At 38.4% G+C, this 21700-nt stretch overlaps 1 protein-coding gene across 4 annotated transcripts in view; it reads right to left on the reverse strand.

The window, feature by feature from the left end:
- Positions 1-21700, reverse strand: part of LOC110839298 (sodium-coupled monocarboxylate transporter 2) — a 77302-nt gene that overhangs the window by 5155 nt on the left and 50447 nt on the right. For all 4 annotated transcript variants that reach the window (XM_087350866.1, XM_087350867.1, XM_022083384.2 and 1 more), the window contains 7 exons: positions 9793-10018; positions 7446-7579; positions 5036-5224; positions 4759-4913; positions 1727-1867; positions 879-1097; positions 54-172 (listed from right to left, as the gene is read on the reverse strand). In XM_087350866.1, the coding sequence (XP_087206992.1) occupies positions 54-172; positions 879-1097; positions 1727-1867; positions 4759-4913; positions 5036-5224; positions 7446-7579; positions 9793-9994 (1159 nt within the window). In that variant the 5' untranslated portion in view covers positions 9995-10018. The remainder of the gene's footprint in view (positions 1-53; positions 173-878; positions 1098-1726; positions 1868-4758; positions 4914-5035; positions 5225-7445; positions 7580-9792; positions 10019-21700) is intronic.

The following is a 21700-nucleotide window of genomic DNA, read 5'->3' on the forward strand; positions in this document are numbered from 1 at the left end:
AGGAGGGAGTCTGGTTCCTTTTGAACCCTGAAGATAAAACGAGAAAGACTTACCAATGAACTTAATTATAAACAGCTGCCTCTTGTCCGTGAAACTTTTAAACTGAGGAATCTGACTGATGAAATCTTCCCATGTAACTGTTGCAAGAGAGTTAAGGTTAGAGACAGCAAGGCTGCAAACAAAAAGAAACAAAACATTTAAAACATCATTCTGACATTTTCAAAATGCTATGATTTCATGGTATATCTGAGTACAAGTCTGAACAAGTTTTCCAGAAATCAGGTCACAACAGAAGCAGCAGAGACGTGTTTTCCGATAACAATGACAGGACACTACCAGGTGCCTGATGGTGAGTACAGTGCAGATGTAGAAAGGGAATTGAAAATAGTTCAGTACAGGAATAAGAGAATATCAAATGACATACAGAAAGAATGGAAAGTTCCTAGACCCTGAGCATACTGCACGAATATCAACCAAAAGGAAAGAGAGATGTATTTTACAATGAGACAAACTGCAATATCTTTCACAGTTACATATTATGGCTCTGTTGCCACTTGATTACTGTGTCATAATTTATTTCAGATACATTTGAATATATAATTTTAGCGGTGACTGCGCTACAAATGACCCGATTTGTTACGCTGCAGCCCTGAGGATGAGAGCAGAGATTGCTCTTGAAATGTTATCAGAAGATACGGTTTATTCACCATTCAGCCACCTGGCGTGGCTCGTAACCTGAAGAGTCTTCACCAGTAGGTTTACGGTTGTATACCATAATTTTGGAGGAACATATTATCCTACTTCTTCAGAAGACTACATGGCACAGAAAGCTAGAAAACCTAAAATCTTGCACTCTTGTTGCAAAGTATAATACATACCTGAGTGCTCCATTGAATAGACTGGCCATAAAGAGACCGAGGAGTCCAGGAAGGAACACAAATTTGTCTTCAACATAGAAGGGAACAATCTCGTCAATCTTGCTGATGTAACCTAAACTCAATGGATCACAATCAGCATAGCTTGCAAAGATCACCATTCCAGCAACCCAAGACAAGCTGAACAGCACTGTAATCACTGGGATGTTTGCCATCAGAGTTCTGTGAAGGAAACAGCACTCACTATATTGGAGCTCAGATGAAGGTGGATGTGCTGAATGTATAGTTCGGATAAGGAAAGAAAAATGGATTCATCATTTTGGTGAGGAAATCTTTTGGAAAACAGTCACTCTGGTGACGGAAGGAAATGGGAGGATGATAAGATGGATGTTATGAAAATGGGTTGAAAGGATGTGAATTGGATTGAACAGGCTTTAGATAATACTCAGTGGTAACTTTTGTATTAGTGGTGTTGAATTTTTGGGTTCTGTTGTGATTGGTTGATTGGTTTGTTGAACACTTCATTCAGCTGCTAGACAGTAAGTGCCGAAGGAGTTGTGTGTTATAGTCATAATATGGAAATAATGAAAACATTAGAAATATTAACACTGAATGAAAAGTAATTGTACTTTATTAATTGATATTGTCCATATTTTTGTTAAAAGGAACATCTGTTATTTTAAAACCCTAACCTCAATCTCAGTCTGGTGGTATATGATGTATTTATAATTGATTATTTTAACAGCAGGAAAACCAAGACAGTAACCTATATGTTTTATAAGTGGGTAGGCAAAATATACACCAGGAGACTGAACTGAAGGTTCTGTTACAAATTTCAATATGCAGCTTACTTGGTGACGGCTTGTTGTGAGTCCATGCTGCAGTATCGCTGGACAAAATTTTGCTGACAGCCAAAGATGGATAGTGACATAAAGAGCTGGCCAAAGAGTGCAGAGAGTGTTGTAACACGAATTGTGGGGTCCATGTCAAAGCTGTGGGTGAAAAACAGACTAATTATTAATCGGCTTATAATTCACTCAACGGTATGATGCTAAATTTTTTTTAAGACCCTTGATCCCTTTATTGATATATACATATGAATTTGAGAAGTTTCATTCTTGTGGATTGTAGTCTTCTGGAATGTGATGCTGTGTACTCTTCTCAGTGTTTACCAATGTTTTTTTTAGGAATACACAATGAAAATTATGAGAGTACATTCCTTTGAAATGTTCATAACCTTCTACAATACGAAATGTCAGAAACCATTAGGCCACAGATTACATTTTCACCACCATGAAAACCTCGAACTTAATGTATTCTTATTTTGATATTTTTTGTCACAGGCCTACATGTTTATAGACAAGCAAGATTTTCCAACACTGAATATACTGGCCATACACAGTCATATCAGTCAAATGAAAATATTGCAATTAAAACATAGAAGGTTGGTTTTAATTTGATTCTAAGTCTAAGCACTATGCTTTGAAGGATTGGAGAAGGCATTACGTTAAACTGAATGGCCAACTTTCGTGATTAGACCACTTTACATTTCGCGGGAATAGAGGTCCACGGATCACAGCAACGACAGTTAATCTACGATCCGTGAAGAAATCTAGTCTGGTTTGGCTACTGCGTTCTTTGGCTGTTATTAATCACATGACCAATCTGCTGTAAGCCAGTTCACAGAATACAAGCACAACTATCTCACAGCAGACTGATGACGAAGGAAGTAAGTCAACATAACGTAATCCCTGAACTCGTTTGCAGCAGTCTAATCACAACAGAACATGACACCTTGGAACTGAACGTCAACTGCGTAACTTTGTACACGTTTATTCCAAATCAATAATAATTTTGTTTTCTCATTAGTCGTAACCTATACAGAATATAGCAGAATAAATCAGGATGTATACTGAAATTTAAATGTTGGGTCCCAGTACTCTTTATACAGTGTGTCCACAAAGTACCTTCGGGGTTTTGAAAAATTGTGGCGCGCAAACAAATTGAGCTAGCCACATGCGGTTTGCGGCAGATTACAGTGAAACTCTGGAAGTTTTTTACTGACCTCAGTAGACCTCGATGTGGGCGACGACATTCGAGCTCTTGCCATGTTCTGTGGAGTATATCCGCTGGAATAGCCGAGATCGCATTCCTGATACGGGTCTTGAGGTCATCAAGTCCGTTTACTGGTGTTCGGAATACATTGCTCTTGACATAACCCCACAGGAAAAAGAAATCCAGTGGTGTTATGTCTGGTGAACGTGGAGGCCAAGGCATTGGACCGTCTCTGCTGATCCATCTTCCTGGAAATGTCCTGTCTAGGTACGCGCGTACCTGCAGACCCCAATGAGGTGACATAACCTCAACCTCTTATGTATCACTTTGTGTACCGTTGAACGTTGAAGTAACAATTCACGCGAAGCTCGCCGTGTGGATTTTGTGGGGCTTCGTACAAACGATTCACGGATTCTTTCCACACATTCATCGCTTATACCCGGTCTGCCACTTCTCTTGCGATCATGGATGGTACCAGTTTACAACATTTCTAACTACACAGAGCTGAGCCCCTCTTGCAATACGCGCGTCCACATCACTACAAATGTTCAGTGCTACACGTGAAACACGACTTGCTTAGTCAGAATTTGTTCAAAATGAGAAACAAAAGAATCGAGCCTGAAAAGTTGTTTTCACAGAAGTTCAAAACTCAACAATTCTACATTAGCTGGTTTGCTAATCATATTTTCCAATTTCTATTTCTAACTATGAAGATCGCACTCCTTAGCGAATTTGACAGTTGACCAACTTAGCTCCAATTACATTTTGTCAAGAAAACATAACTTGTGTACAGGTTAGACACGTTTTGATAATTAACATCATACGCCCATTATACAATTAATATTGTTGACAAAGTGTAATAAAAGCTAATTGGTCAACTTATAATTGTCAATTACAGGTACATGGTATGAGAAATTATACGATGATTGATCAATTTCATATAGTCTACACACATTTTATTTCATTTATTTTCCATCGTAATATGCCCATTTCTTCTTTCTGTCCGATTTTCCTTCGTCTTTCTTCGTATATGTTTTTCATCATTCTCCTCTTCACATGATCTCAGATAAAGTAATACAGCCAGCATTTTTCTCTTCACGTGTGGTCTTGATCAGATATCTGTTTCTCTATTCCCTTCCGATAATCCGTGTTGGACATTTGATGTGTAATTGGGTTGCGTCTTTACAGCGTCTTTTTACCTTGTAATAAATCGATATAACGCCTTTGTCATTATCGAGGCAGGATAAATTGTTGATACAGACGTACGAGCGACGGAAAATTTCAACAAATTTAATTTACTCAAATCTTGCTCAGTGGGCAACAGAACGTTACTGATCCTGGTGACTCCCTTTCAAAAGCGTCTTACCGCCTTCCTTAACAACAGGATTGGACACTAAAATTCCAAATCGTTCTTTACGCCACATCAAGATCAATGACGTCAACAAGGCAACCAAGGGAGCAACGCATGCAAGTGATATCAAAGGTCACAGTAGAATTCAAGGTCATTGTTATAGCGTGTGTTAAACGCGAGGCAGACGTGGACGAGCCCACAAGTTGTTCTTCGTTTACGCGACAGTGTGGAGATGACAGGTTAGGAAACCTACACGGAAGAGGAGACCAAAGCTTGAAACTGGGTGTAACACCAAGACGAAACTGCTGAATCGATTGAAGAGGCTTCGCGATGGTCTGATCTCCCATCTAAGGAGTCTTAACCGCTTTTACTAATATGGGTTTATGATGCCATTACATGAGAGGAGACCAAGGGTCATTCCAGTCGCTAAGAACAAGTTCGTTTTAAGTTTCTGAATGTGTCCTGCTGGTTACTTACTTGAAGAACTGAAGACGTCCTCGTTCGCTGGACACGTCGACCACTTCTCCAAAGCCACCAACACCTATGCAGCCATAGATTATAATGGCAAGACTGCAGGCAATCATTGTGAAGCCCTGAACCACATCGGCTGTGATGGCAGCCTTTAAGCCTCCCTGAAAATGGAACAGAAAACTGGCTGTTGAATTGCAGACAAATCCAAACTTGAGAACCCACATGCAAAAGTAACCGAATATTGGTAGTTCTCATTCACGAAACCGTAGTAGGGAAATCTTACCATGATGGTGAAGATGACGCTGATGACGGTGATGCTGAGGATTGACGCCCAGTAAGGGAGACCGATGACTGTCTTGAGAGCGACGCACGGGGTGAAAACCGTCACTCCGAGATTCAACAAACTGCGCACCACGTATGTGAAGGACGCGATGCACCGCACGAGACGGGATTTGAACCTCAGATCCAAGTACTGCACACACCGAGTTTACACATAAACATATTTCAGGATTACCGATAATACATACAACCCTTGATTAATTTTGAGTTGTGAATTTGTTATGTTTACTGGTTAATTCTACAAACATTTAAGCAAATGGTAAGCATTCGGAATCTCGCGGGTCTTACGTGGCCCTCCACCATTCTACAAGTAGTTAGTTCTATTCATAATTTAAGAAACGACAAACTGATGTACAACACCGGGATATTTATAAGCGATCTGAAATCTGTGAGAATATTTTAATTTTCTATATTCTAGACATAACATGAACAAGAATAAAATAATTTTGTCTGATTTTGGGTACACGTATTTACGAAATTAGATTTAGGATATCTCATTTGCCTCAATATTAATTTGTGTGTATTTTAGATAGACGTACAAATAATCTTATAACTAAAGCCACGACCACAGTAACTTAAGCTTGGGCTGGTTCCACTTTGTTGCCAGATCTGCACCGTGAAAAGTACATTCTACAACATGAGGCAGCATTAAACAATAAAAATCTGAACTTAAGAAACAACATTGAACAGAATAACACATTTATTGGTGCGAACTTCAATTTCTCCCAATTGCCTTTTCAATTTCCTTTCACTTTCAGGATCCCTTTCTTCGCTAGTATACGAACTCGGCAACATGGAACGAGCAACGATGCCATTTGTTGGGGAGAAGAGCATGGTCCTGGCTGCCCTGGTCCCGCATGTGGCAACGTTGCGCTTCAAAGTCTGTGGCTATAATCGCATTAAAGTAAGGGAGTATTTATTTGTATGTTTTCTTGGCCTGTTTTTTCCTTATAAAGCCTAGCGGTAACTCTATGCACCACATATTTAAAATCAATAACAGCTTTTCTTTAAAGATTTCTGTCCTCTCGGTTGTTGCGCTGTGTAGTCTGGTAGATGTTTACCAACGTTTCAGAGGTCATACTGCCTCCGTCATCAGAGTATGAAGATTTCTGTCTTCTGGGTTGTTGCGCTGTGTAGTCTGGTCGATGTTAACCAACGCTTCAGAGGTCATACTGCCTCCATCATCAGGGCGATGAGTATGAAGATTCCTGTCTTCTGGGTTGTTGCGCTGTGTAGTCTGGTCGATGTTTACCAACGTTTCAGAGGTCATACTGCCTCCGTCATCAGAGTATGAAGATTTCTGTCTTCTGGGTTGTTGCGCTGTGTAGTCTGGTCGATGTTTACCATCGTTTCAGAGGTCATACTGCCTCCATCATCAGGGCGATAAGTATGAAGATTTCTGTCTTCTGGGTTGTTGCGCTGTGTAGTCTGGTCGATGTTTACCAACGTTTCAGAGGTCATACTGCCTCCATCATCAGGGCGATGAGTATGAAGATTTCTGTCTTCTGGGTTGTTGCGCCGTGTAGTATGGTCGATGTTTACCAACGTTTCGGAGGTCATACTGCCTCCGTCATCAGGGCGGTGAGTATGAAGATTTCTGTCTTCTGGGTTGTTGCGCTGTGTAGTCTGGTCGATGTTTACCAACGTTTCAGAGGTCATACTGCCTCCGTCATCAGGGCGATGAAACGTTGGTAAACATCGACCAGACTACACAGCGCAACAACCCAGAAGACAGAAATCTTCATACTCACCGCTGTGAAAACCTCAAATCTTACATAGCTTTTCTTTAATTATGAATTTCGTATGAATCTCATTGTAAACAGTGATTATTTCTCTGAACAGCATTAACCAGTTGATTCGTTGAAATGGTGAAGTATTTTATTTGCGGTACGGACTGTATTATTGAATATTATTTCGGCGAACTTTGACTTCAAAGGGCTAACTGTATCGGAAAAATGTGCCAAACAAGGAATGTACGTCTTAATGGGATCAATACTTGATGTATCATAGGGATTATAATGGGCCGACATGGACCTAAATTAACCACACCTTTTAGCTTGTAGAACTAATTCTGATTACCAATAAAAGTCAATCAAAATGAGTTCAATATTTTCGGATATAAAACATGGGGACTGACAGACAAGACATTACGTCAAATTATGCTTTGGAACAGCAGTAAAGTGTTGCCAGTGAGGTAGACAAAATTGCTAAGAACTGCATTATCCGCTGTTGTTTGAATTTAGCACAACTTAGACCAGTACGTCTATCTCCTCACTGCTCAGTCTAAGAAAGAAGATTCTTCTAAAATAAATGAATTAATAAATAAATAAAAACACTGAAGCAGTATCTGTTACCTGGTAGACGGAAGTAATGCCTAGGCTGTAGTACACAGGGACAAACACGAACATGACGATTGGGTAGGCCAAGATCATCCCGTACAGCGTCTCCCACATGGCGCTGCCGCGGTAGTATAACTCCGAGGGGTAACCTGCAGAGAGAGCACGTCTGATTAGACTAAGGCAGCATGGACGGGGAAATTTTAAAATGACCGCGGCCCAGAGATCGAGGAGAACATTTTGAACACAAAAACTGTTTTGAAGACATAAATTACTGGTACCGACTAAACACGTTTCATAGGCAGACATGCATATCATCATTATTACCTTTGTAGTTTAATGTAATTAAGGCCTGTTCATATGAATGCTAACTATGGAAGGCAGTCTCCCCCCCCCCCCCACCATTTTAAAAATATGTCCAATATTTCGTTGGTATCCTTGTATCTCTTAAACTATATCTGCTTTACTTCCAATCTACCTCTATCAAAATTTATTTATGAATAAAACAATAATAACTGATTATTACAGTTTATTACAGTAGTCACAAGGTCCCAAGTGTTTACGGTGTTGGACCTCACAAATACTGTGATCTTGGGTTCGAATATCGCTCACAGCACGGGTGACCTCTGTCTAAGGATTCCTACCAAATGTCTGAGGATACATACTTTCAGAATTAATTTTTAAAAAGAACGGACTAGATGGTCTAATCTCGGATATCTCAAGAAGAGAAAATATCTGCTAAAGGCATGGCTGCCTCTGAAGGTTCACACATTCATACGGGTACTTCATCTCTGGAAAAACCTCTGTACGTATTAGATAGGAGGCTGAATGGATCCCAGATCCAGTCTGAATAAGGAGACTAACAAAAAGAAAACCCTGCCTTGGTTAGAAATCGAACGCCGGACTCGAACCCATAACCAGTCATTTTAAAGACAGGTTCCGTCTAAACTCAGGTTTTCTCAAGGTGTTAGGATGCGTATTAAACCGTACCTGGAGTGTGCCCTATTTGACTTTCACATAGCCAGTTGTAAATTATAATAAAAATGTGCCATTGGGGATAGAAAATTTATTTCCATCAACATTTCGATCTTTATTATTGTTATTATTAGTGTTGTGGAGTCACTGAGGGTAAGATGGGCGAGTCATGAAGCACGCATGGATATGCCCCACACACATACACAAGCAGATAATACTTGCAACATTTGGGCATAGATGAGAGGCTAATATAAATATAATATTAATTTTAGGTATGGACTGGATTAAAATAGCCTAATATAAGGCAAAAAAAAATTCGTGATTACATGAATTTATCAAAAAGTACATTGTTTCATGAAATTATATACTCATTTCTTTATTTATATATTTTTAGCGGTGTTGTGTCATAGTTCGAGTAATGGCTGGAGTGGTTGTGGAAAATTACTTTTATTTTCTGTTAAGAAGACAGTGCCCACGAGTAGATACGCAAGTAAGTTGAATAACTTTCCACGGGAAGTGTGAGAGAACACTAGAGAGTAGCATGCCGGTCAAACTTGCAACCAAACACCAAAAATGGCGGCCGGGTTGATACTAAACCACATCGACAATACTTTGTGCAATCTTGCTTTGTATTCAAGTGAATTAAAGATTTGATTCTCAGTCTTGTGGCCGTATGAGATTCCACATTTTCTCAGTTCTAAGTGCATCAATATTTGTCACAGCTGCTTCTATATACATCACTTTTAAGTTCTCATTTAACCGTCATCCTGTCATTTAACGCTAAATAATGGGGTCTTTCACGACGAAAAATATAGAAATATCGAAAAGTCACGCAACCCATATTGAAATATGTATTGATGGTTCTAATTCAGTGCTGTTTGACTGGATTAATAAACACGCAATATGCTTTGACAACGCCGGAGCTCACTCAGGACAAGACATGCTGTAACCTGCTCACGCCAATCCGTCAGTTGTCTTCAGACAGTCGAAGTGCGAGGATGTCTTTTTCACAAGTTCAGCGAGTGTTCATTGTCGATGACTACCTGGCATGTCGTTCTTACTTAACCTGGCGGAATGAATTTGGGGATACATTTACCGATTCTCCTGTTCCAAACAAATCGATAATATCTCATCCCGTGAACCGTTTCCTCGACACACAAACTCTTCTCCTGGTTCCATCAAACATGAGGAAAATAGTGAATGTATTCGTCGTTGAACCCCGTGGACATTTCCAGAACTTCATAAAACACTGTTTTTCGATTTAAATGTAGGCCTAATTTAGTTTTGACAAGTAGAACATCTGTCAGTAATGAGTTGCGAGACTTTTACCCTGTGTAACATCTCAGTTCAGTTTAGGAAAATGAATGGGTTAGGTGCAAAACGGACTTACCTAAAAATGACCTAACGCCAAGCGTCCCTCTTGCTATGGACATCATCATGGCGGCCATGGAGACACTTCCTGTGGCGAAAACATAATCAGCTTTCGTTCTTTCTTTGGGGCCAGCAAACTTACTGTAGATGGCTATCATTGAACAGCCGAGAATGAAGACGGCAAATACAATGTAGTCCCACACCATGTTGACTGAAGACATTTGAGTACGATTTGGTTACAAAATCTGTAACACACAATTTCGCCCATAAACCTTTTAAGTCAAAGCTCATAAGCTCAATTCAGTCCCTGTCTTAACCTGTCTCCATTACAAAGATAAGATGGTTAATGCTGTTTATGGAAATGATCTTCGTTTACTCCTGAGAATCATAAGAATCACAAAAATATACTCTGTGGTCAGAATGTTGAACTACTGAATGTTAACGAAAGTTGTATTTATAATAAGCATTATGTTTTAAAGTGTTAATGAATTTCGAAATATGTTTTCCAGGTTTATAAGTGTGCTCATTGATATTCTGCATAATTAATTAAATTGATAAGTTAGAAAGAACACGTACCTAAAAATAAGAAATTCGTGATTTTGTTTAGCAAACTGAATAAGTATGTGACCAGTTTGTATCAAATGGACTGATAATAAATTTTAGAGGAATAGGGTGCGAATTTATATTGTTATTTATTTTTTGATATTATAAAGACGATTTTAATTTTGTGAACGAATGCCTTCTTTTGTTTCTGTATTTTCGTGGCAAGTTCTATGTTGTAATTTATACTGATGAAAACTCTGAAAACTCATAAATCACATGATGATGATCTTGTGTTTCTTGACGCCGTGTGTACGAGCCTTTCCTTCCTGTGATCCTATACAAATTCCTCCACTTCCCAACATCGCCACTTCAACCCTTAAGATGGCGACGGTATATTTCTCCGAAGCGTTGTCAACCCATTCGTATAAACGACATCGAAGTCCACAAGAGTTACACGTCATCCTCACCGCTGTGATAACCTCAAATCTCTCGTAAATCCTAGGTATTTTGTTAAGAAACTGAAGAATAATTTATTTTCACTTTGATGAATCAAGAGTTTCTGTTTACGTGCAGTCTGAGGGCCATAAAACTAAAGAACTTCCTGAGAAAGTTTGGACCCACCGCCCAGACATTGCTGAGAGCTGACGACAAACTGTGCACTCTGTTTTACCGAGTTAAAAAGTTGTTAACGTCTCGTTCGGAGCTCAAACAGGAATAAATCATCTGATTATGAACGCAGTCTAATACATTTTGGAAACAGTGAATAAAAGGAACATGTTCTCTTTATGCGGAATAAATGGTTGAAGCAAGGTCGTTGTATCGAGAGTGTGTTCATTATTATTCAACTCCGCTGCTATAGCACAAACAACATGACTCATACTTAACGTCGAAGTGCACATTCCGGAAGCATTTATTTAATACCGATTTATCAACTTATTTCATTTGTTTCTTTAGTTCATTTGAGACTACGTTAAGTCAATACGGAGTCCAGATTTATATAACTGAACTCTTTTAGAACTCAACATCCTGTTACCTCAAGTCATACGCGATGTTCAGTTTGACTCAAACAAGAAACAACTTACAAAGAGTTTGGGCAAACAAAACACTTCTGTGCTAAAAGGTAAAAGCTATAGGCCAAATGCCTTTCCCAGCGCTGTGTTTGGACAGGGATTTTTAGGAATACATTACGCCTTAATTCCACAAACACAAACGAAACACCTGAACACCTGTAACACGAGTAGAGACATGTATTTTATTTTCATAAATACGTTATTTGCTACTCTGCATACCCCGTTGGCATTGAGACTTAATTATCGCAAAATAAACAAAGAACGAACGGTGGAAAAAATACCATAATGCAACAAGAAATGGCATAATCATGTAGAAACCGTGTCTTAAGAACGCCTGCCGTAGCAAACATATAATCCTATTCGAAGGCGAGATGTTGGTCTTCCAAGAAGAAGATGGAGACAGTTTATTTAGTCTCGGGAACGGGTCAACGGACTCAGCCCTTGATAGGAAGACGAAGAAGACGTATCTAACAGAAACTCTGCTGAACTATTTGCACTACAACTCTCATGGAGTCTGCAATTACCTTTACATGCTCTTTGTAGGACGCATCATATGGAAGAATGTTTCAAGAAAACGTTTGTAGATCGTAAGGATTTTACGTCATGCATCAATAACGTAACGTTCTCGCGGAGACGAGTATGAAGATGGCTGTCTTCTGGGTTTGTTGCGCCGTGTAATCTGGTAGAAGTTTACCGACGTTTCAGAGGTCCTTGCTCCCTCCATTACTAGGGCCAGCTAGAAGACAACCATCTTTATGTGTGGCGAGTTTATTTATGAAGGTTCAGTTTGAGTTTTATTCAAAGTTGGGTTTATACTGGACCGATATAAACCAAATTCAAATTTGGAGTACGATCTTCTGAGTCAGGTTACCCTGAAGATGGAGGCGAGAAGTTCGTTCAAAATATTCGTAACAACCTTTCAAAACTACATTGCCTTCTTACACAGAAGACCACGATCTAAATTTTCACTGCTGTCTAAACCTCAAATTTGAAATTTACCCCAACGACTTTCAGTGTGCACGTTCAGTGCCAAATTTAATCGAAATGCAGTTTAGGATATGAGATACGCGCACAGACAGACGTGGTTTACCTTCCAGTCCGCTTCCGGCATCTAACATGGCTACAAAGGGCCTATGACAGCAGGGCATTTGTGTTTGTTTACAAAACAAAGTAAAGTCACCGTTGATTCTACTGATGACGCAACGACGCTACTCAAGGAGAACCACTTCAGGAAGGAAGCGAAAACACTTCAATTACGACTCAGATTTTGGAATCTGGCTTTGCCACGTGACATGTATGGGAGTCATCTCATTTCGTCAGCTAAAGGCAATTTCTTCCTTTCTTGCATTCTTTTCCGTCCCTTATTATCTCCCTCCTTGTTTCTATTATTCGCATTCTCTCCTTTTGTGTCAATTTTACCTTATACTAATAATGTCTTTTAAAAAGCGAAAATTACCCATCAATATAAACTTAGCACATTATACACCTATGGGCTAGATTAAATTAAACAGCTTCACGTTTCGGCCCCTTTACCAACGGTGAAATTATAAGTGTACTGGGTAAACTCTTACTTCGATTTCCCCATTAACAAGATTAACATAAATCCGTTTGACAGTTTCGGAGACGAGACATGAGAACAGACATTTATGGCCTCTCCATTACGATTCGTGAAAAGCATGCATGAAGATGTCGTCTAGTGGTTGTACACATTTCCGTTACAGAGACAGTTAAACCATTTTAACATTTAATTTACGAGTGTCTGAGTCATGAACGAGATGTAACATACAGGTTTAAGCTTCAGTGTTTCCTGTACATCCATTCCTTTCTACCTGTTATATTCGATCTTGTTTACTGGCCACGAAGAATGTATTAAAAAAGCATGTTTATACAAAGATTAGAATTTTTACAAAAGGAACCTTTATAGCCCAATATATTATTTTCAATGATCGCAGATGTGGAATAGTGATTCGGCGTTATAAGATGGAGTCTGCTAGAGCTAGTGATGATCGTGTTGGCTGATTTACTATGAGTTCTCACTGAATATGTACCATCGAGACGGAGGAGACAGGGGTTTCATACTGCCTGTAAGGTTCCACAACATCCCTTCTCGCAGTCGATGTCAGAGAATTGATGACTCAGACTTCTAAGCGCAGATGGGGGCAATATTACTACAGAAATGTGGATTGGATGAAGCTGACTCAATAGCGGATTCTTGTAAACACGGCATATTTTTCATGTTTTATAAACAAACTGATAATTTTCTGGGTAGCTGAACGACAGTCACTTTCTCAAGAAACATCCAGCGAGAACGTCATAGAAGTCGTGTTTCTACACTGAACATTAAAACTATATGTTGTAATATCTGGTTATTTCATTTAAACTATTCAATACGATGTTTCCCGCGTCTTTTGTGCACTCATTATCTTTCCAGAGTACAGAGCCCGTCTGCGAGAACGAGATAAGTGTTTTCGCATTAGAGGACGTACAACCTATCAGATATTAGTCCTCAAGAAAGTTAAATCTCATGTTATCAATGTTCAGTCTCACTATAATGATATTTGCTTGAATCATACGATGGTTATCGTAACTGAACGGAATGGTGACCTACGTTTGTTCCTTAGTTTTATGTTTTCACGTTGGTATGAGATAGAATGAAATGTGTTAATAATAATATGTCACTCAAAAGAAACAAAAATGATTTACTACGCATAAATTCATATAGAGTAAATTATAACACAGGGCTAAATATTTTTATATACATGGTGATTCAGAAGGACACTGCCTAAGATTCCTATTAATATGGTCATCTCAGTAAGTTTTAAGAAGTCATGATAGTTTTAAATAAATAAAAATACCTTCCAGAAATGAGGGGCTATAAGGGAAAATTCTACAGAGACTTCAAAGTTAAACTGAAATGTTTAAAATTGTTTAGTGTTCGCTTGTGACTTTAATGCACATTTGTTTACGGGGGATTACTGTATAACACCTCAACAAAATATGTAATGCAGTGTAGTCTACCGTGACAATATGGTGCATAAATGTTACAAGCGGCAGTCAAACAATTTCGTAATATGTTTATTAAATAATACTCATTTCAATGTATCTTTGAAGTTATTGTACAAAATTCCCCTTATATCCATTTACTTCTGATAACGTATTTAGTTATCACTTCCATAACTTTTCAGAAATGGACCTATGATAATACGACCTTTGTCAATCAAAATCCCTTGATTAAAGTAGCCACGAAGTTTCCTCATTCATTAGATTGGTGTTTTTTGCTGAAAATAACACGCTCAGTTAGTTACGATATCGAAGAAAGATTATGTTACGTAACACGTCACTACAAAAAAATATTTAACATTTATTATGATAATTAAACTCCTAATTAAATTATTAAAGTCTTTTTCTTTTGAGTTGTTTACAGGTTATTTAACGACGCTGTCAGTACAGTGGACGCAGAATAATTGAGCTTCAACTACGTTAAAAAAGAGGGTAAAGGAAGATGTCAAAGGACAACTTCCTCGATTTTGTCTACAACATACAATCGTACCACTATTTGGGGCATGATATAAAATATACTTATGTATACGTATTAATCTCATCAAGATCTGCAAGTTCTATTTGAAACGTCCTTTAAAGTAGTTAAGTAGTTTTATATAAGTAGACATGGATATAGAGGCCAATGAGGTGTGTAAAAATCACAAATAATATATTTAGAAAATAAGAATAGGGCGAACTGCAAACGACATTACCATTAATATTATTTAACAAAGACGTCGTCTTATAAGAACAATGTATGTGATTTACTTAACTACAATATCAATATCTGTGACTACAAGACCACTGATGAATAACGAATACGAAAGGATGTGAAATGAATCAACCGTGGAGTAATTCAAGGCATTATCGTGGCATCTGACTGGATGGACTGAGGAAAACCACAAATACCTCAGGATAGCTGGCCTCAGGGCCGAGATTTCAACCAAGAGCCTCCAAAATACAAACCACTCGGCCGCTACTTTTCGTTTCGTCTTTCAGCAGAACATCCAGCATAGCGTGACGCAGTCGGCTGTGATCTAGAGCCAGCAATTCGACGTAGCGTCTGACCGCCCCCATAGCACGCATCGAGTCACGGTTTCGCGGCTGGAGAAATGTGATATCTACTTCCGTCAATTTGTCGCGAGCTAAAGAATCCTCTGTCGTCACTCCTCGGCAGCAAAACGGTTTTGGCATGTTTCAGTCCCTATGTCTGCAAAGGCAGCCTTACTTTGTCCTAACACTGCAATGGCGTAACTCGAAGTCCAGCACAACGAAAACCTCTCATTTGGTCGCGATTCTGAGCCATTTCCGTTGTCATAACACATTTCCCTAAGTGAGATTTCAGGTTCCTATGACTGGGAGAAGGAAGTTGGTTGTCTTCCGGGTTGTTGTGCCGTGTAGTCTGGTAGAAGTTTACACGCGTTTCAGAGTTATTCCTGCCTCTCCATCTTCAGAAAGATCGCTTTGACGATGGGGCAGCAAGCACCTCTGAAACGCTGATACATTTACACCAGAGTACACGCAACATCCCAGAAGAGAGCCATCTTAGATTTCCATAAGTTTTAACTTTTTCGTTAGTAGAACCCGAAGGCTCAACATTACTAATATCAGAGTCTGTCATCGGACATAATTCTGAGCAAGTTTAATCAACTTTACATCCTCAGAACCCATTTACTCTCTGCTAGTAGGATATGATGGTTCACCACCGCTGATACTGAAGTCCGCTATTGAATATAAACCTAAATTAGTACCATTCACCTTCCATTATCACAACAAATTTCTCGAAGATCCATCTTAATCAGACATAAGCAAACTTTAAGTAGACTCGGGCCGGATATAGTTTTCTCATCAAGGCCGCGTATCATGATATTACAAATCAAGTAAATTATTATCAGTCGCTGAAAAAATTAAGTCAGAAACCGAGGTTAGAAACGGTAAAATCTTAAGCGGGCCAAATGAAAAGGGACTGTGGGCCGTGGGTTGCTCATACCAGATCTTAATCTTATCTTCCCGTGTATTTTTAGATTTTCAAACAGTTATTAGATATATTTCTTGTTTCCCCACACACATGACACTTGATTTTTCCGTATTATCCTTTCGATTAATTGATCTTAATATTTCGTTAAGAATATTCGAAGTTTGGAGTCGTGTAATTTTCACCCATCTTATGTTCGTGCATTAAAGTGTTTGTTCTTACCCACAATGCTACATCAAAACTCTTCCAACTTTTCGTGAAGCCCTAATTATTTCTCTATGTATCGGCGCCACCAATCTCGTATATCTGACTATACAATCAACACGAGCCTTGCGTCATCGAATTGCACATAACTTTACATTTCTTAGAAAATCATGTCTAATCTGTATAATCATGTTTCAAGTGGCCAAATACGAAATTCCCTGACTTTATTTTATCTCATTTTGCTTTTCAATCCTGTTACTACATTCCGGTAATTCGTATCTTCAAAATGACCGTGGGCGGCTAGCTTTGTAGCAGAAAAAAATATGGTGATGATGCATAAGTTATAATAACTTCTTGATTCGATGCAGTGTAGTGTTACACAGGCACCAATTATGATACAGGGTGTTTAAAACTCCTTTACCATTTCGAAACGATATAGGCGGCGAACCAATGAAGATAAAATATATTGCACATAAATTACATTCCCTATCTTCAAATAAATTATAACTACACGCAACAGAGATAGAATCGCCATCATAAATTATATTTTCAGTTTCAGAACATTTTTAGGAGACAGTAGCTGAGTGCAAAGTAGTCTGGTCTTCTGCAAACTGTAACTTAGTATATTGTGTACCGATATTTCGCTTTCGATAACAGAATGGGAGCTAGTATCCGTCACTTTCACGATGTTTGACCTTTGTCAAAGACGCGGAAATTACTGTGCTGTAACCAGACTGTCCAGAACTCGAGACCTTCAAACACGTGAAGACCAGAGACTTCCACTAAGTCACCAGATTTTTCAATTTCCAAAGCATCGAAACCATCACTAATACCCGTTTCGTAGCTCTTTCAAATTAACGACGTTCCAGATTGTACCGAAAATGTAGTTTGAAAAGCTGATACAGACGTAAACTAATTTTATCCATATAAATAAAGGAAATACGAAAGAAATGGATTGAAGAAGAAAGAAAGGAGGAAATATGTAAAATGCAGAAAGCTATGCAAGAAACCTAAAATAAAAGAGAAACTAGGCACGGGAAAGAAATAAGATCTTACAGTTAGAAAGAATAAAAAGTTGAATAAACAAAGAAAACAAAAATAAAGAAAATAAATAAGTCGGCTAGGAAAGAAGGAAACGGCTAGGCTATTCTAAGAGGCAAGTTTCATTATTCGCATGCCCTACAAACTACAGATTTCTTGCCATCGCAGCTATGAAACTTTTCTGACGAAATGTTAATTGCTACCACAAGACATTCTTTCATTATAGCTGAAGTAACACGGACAAAGTCTGTCAGAGCAATGTTCTTATCAGTATTAGAATTTACTTGTAATTCTTTGTGTGTCCAAGTTTTAGGCATCCCTTTATGTGGGCCCATTAAATACTAACGTAGCTCACAGTTAATACGGAATATTTAAGGTTTTCAAAAGATTAAGCAATGTGTGTTTTAAATACCGGTAATGTAAATTTTCATTATAATATAAGCTTATTCTCGGCAATTAATAAAAGCAAATGAACAATTTAGGATAAGGCTATTACAGAACGAGGGACTTCGTAGATTGTAAAGTCGCCCAGTATTTTAAAGGTAGCTAGATTCAGCAGGTAGGGATAATTTAAGAACGTGGCGACAAGAAATGTTACAAAATTTTGGTGCAGAAAACGACCAGTTGGAATACAGATACTGGTGATGAGAGCTAACTTTAAGATTGGTCTTGGTGATGGAACCAACCTGGAATCACGTCCGTTGGACGTTTTTTTCTCCGCGCTGAACCTTCGGGTTCTCAAAACAGTCGGTTATAACAACATTATTTTTAAGATGGTAAAGTTGCGTCATATTGTGATATAATAAGTATATATTAAATCTTGTCCGTCTAATCACAATAAATTCTTATTATAAATATTTTAAATGTTAACTATTGTAATATTTTAATATTTAATAAGATAGGAACTGAAACATGTCGTGAAACATGAAAAATGATGGTCTAATGTAAATCGAATATTTCGATAAAGAACATCATTTAATATTTTAAATATTTTAAATGTTAATTATTGTAATATTTTAATATTTAATAAGAATTTATTGTGATTAGACGGACAAGATTTAATATATAAACATTATTTTTTGCGACGAATCGTTCAGGAAACAGATTTAGTGACAGCCAGCACCACATCGCAACCAAGTCCCTTTTGAAGTTTCATACATAACCTCACACTCACCAAAGCCCAGAAACTTCACGTTCAAATTTCACATATTATCCCTATATACGGTATCGTATTGGTAATCATATGCAGCCTACCTCTTGCATTAACATTATCCAAAAATTATATTTACGTCTTTTGCTTGATTATTAACACTTTGAAACCCGAAGATCATCTAAATACACTTAAACACCCGATTCCTACCGCAAACAGTGTAACATGTCTTGGTTACAAAGTTCAGCTGACTAATGTTGTTTACGGAAATAATCACTGTTTATCCTGAGCTCATACAAAACCAACAGATACATTCTGTGGAAAAAGTTGAAGAAGGTGGTACATATTCTTACCAACAGGATTTAAAGGTTAAAGCTAGTGATTGTTCCTATCAAAGTTAAGCGATTAATATTTGTAACGGAGATGGGTGTTTTTTTTTTTTGAAAGGCAAAGAAAGTGCCTTTTGAATGGTTTAGAAACATATTTAATGTAAAAATCTCGTTCGACGGAGTTCCTTATTTTCCATTTTCACAAATATTACAAAGGCTTATAAGAAATTTGCACCGTTTCTGAAAACATATCAATATACATAAATAAAAACCACTACACAGTTTCGCAAATGTTGTTCTAGTGTTACAAGTTTGTATGGTCATCGTGTTAGCACTGTTAATGAGGGATGGCTAATAAGAACCGGATGAGGATGTGAATAAAATTCCACACTGAATGCCACAAAAACCGGTCAGCCAGTATTTGTAACAGTGGCCGTCTTTGAACCAGAGGCCACACACACGCAGTACGTCATTAACGGTTCCTTACAAGTCTAATCAAGGAAATCAGAGTTACAGCCATAGTTTAGATAGTCTAACGGACTGTAATGAATGCCTATGCTACACTCAGTGACCGGTATGCAAGGCCGAGGTGAACTGGCTGCTTCCGGTCTGCTCAGAGGAGATCTCAGGTTCTCATGGCGGAGAGTACAAAAGTGTCTTGTCTTCTGGGATGTTGCACCGTGTAGTCTGGTAGAGGTTTGCCGCCGTTTCGGAGGTGATTGCTGCCTCCAACATCAGGGCGACTGCCCTGAACTACCTACCATGTTACACGGAGACGTCCCAGAAGACGGCTATTTTCAGTCTGTCCCTTATTTTTATCTATCGTAATACATCTTTAAGTCTTTCTCACTTCCATATTTAAAATATCTTTCTATTTCTTTCCTTTTTTATGTTTACTTTCTTAAGTTCTTATTTCCTTAGTCTTCCACACTTATTTCTTTCTGAGAAAAACAAAAGAGTGACGACTTCGCGTAGTATTTGTTTTACTTGAAAGTCCACCGTGAATCATATTCGCGTTTATCTTGCTTTCCAGAGTCAAACCGAGATAAATTCAAACTATTGTAAACGAGAAACTTTTCACACGGCCTGTTGCGCATAACTGAAGAATTATGAAAGGATCTCGGTGGTAGCTCGCACACTGAAATCACTGGTTCGAATTCCATTCGCGACACAATGTTTGTTCCCATGTGTCGTCCTGTGATGACAAGTGTTCCGGAAATTCGCCGTTTCACTACCCACATATTTCTACTTCCGGTATCAATAGGATTTATATAACTCTGTGCCAATAAACAAAGCCAAGGCCCACTCCACGAAAAAGTGTCGCCAAGGGAATGCTTGTCATACTGAGCTCATGTTAATGAAGACCTTTATTCTTTGTCGTTCCCTTTGGATGAGAATTCAGACCTGAAGAAAGAATTGTCTCGCAGTAGACACGAGGGTTCAACACCGATAACAATAAAGCCCGTCGTTGGACACGATCCTCAGCCAATTCCATCCACCTCTCGTCCTCAAACTATTCCTCTAAGATCCATCTTAATATTATTCTTCATTTACCTTCTAAGTCTCCCGAGTTGCCGCTTTTCAAAACAGCTCTTCAGAAAACTTCTTCACCCATTTTTGTATTATACTTCCAAGGTACATTGTTTAGCGTCTTGTAACAACTTACAATCGAATAATCTAACAATGACTGAAGTACTTAAAACGTTTTATAGTTTATTCTAAAACAACTTTCCAATTCCGAAGCCTTTGTGAAAGTTTCGTAACACAGGGGGATAATACGTTAACAGGTTGAAGACCATCCTTTATCATCTGTACAGAACCACTTCATTCGCATAACCTTCCAGTTTACAAAAATGTATTAAATTGCTGGAATTTTTTAAATTTACTTTCGGTGTTGGCGACATTTTTTTCATTCCCGCGTCAACATCAGAACATGGCTCCGCAATCATCTGGTCCTAGTTGACAACTAATATGGCGGTGGAAAATTTGTTACGCCAGTTTATTTGCAATTTTAACGGAATTGCGAAATAAAAGACTTTTATTTACGGTTAAAAGTCTGGGACTGTAACTTATCCTTCCCTTTTAGACTGGCATTATCATACAGCCATCAAAGCCGGCTTTAAAACTTCACAAGATGGCACCTTTGAGCCATAATCTTATATAAACGCTTTCTTTTTTTCATTTCTTCCCTCTTCTTTCTTTCCTCCATTTTCTGACTTTCTTTCATTTCTTATTCCTTCCCTTCTTCCTTTCCTCGTGTTCTTTATAGTTCATACCTGTCTGTGACACCTCGAATTCCGGAAGTCGTGGGTTTGAATCCCTTTTGGAGCCATAGATATCACATCGGTCAATAAATAAGAATCAAACCTCTTTTTTGATCTATTATAAAGGCTACAGTGAAGGAACACGAATAATGTTGATTTTGCACAGAGGGAATGGATCCCCCTATACAATTTCACATTCCTAATTAAAATAGCTCATTAGTGATCGTCATCAAACCTTTCGGTTTGATGACGGTCACCGCCATAGTATTATGTTTTCATTCTACACAAAAAATCAGCGTTAAAAAAACTCGC

The sequence above is a fragment of the Zootermopsis nevadensis genome, unplaced genomic scaffold (assembly GCF_977971745.1).
Source record: "Zootermopsis nevadensis isolate Lab colony 2312 unplaced genomic scaffold, Znev_1.0 Znev_ptg000017l, whole genome shotgun sequence".
In the NCBI taxonomy this organism is placed as follows: Eukaryota; Metazoa; Arthropoda; class Insecta; order Blattodea; family Termopsidae; genus Zootermopsis; species Zootermopsis nevadensis.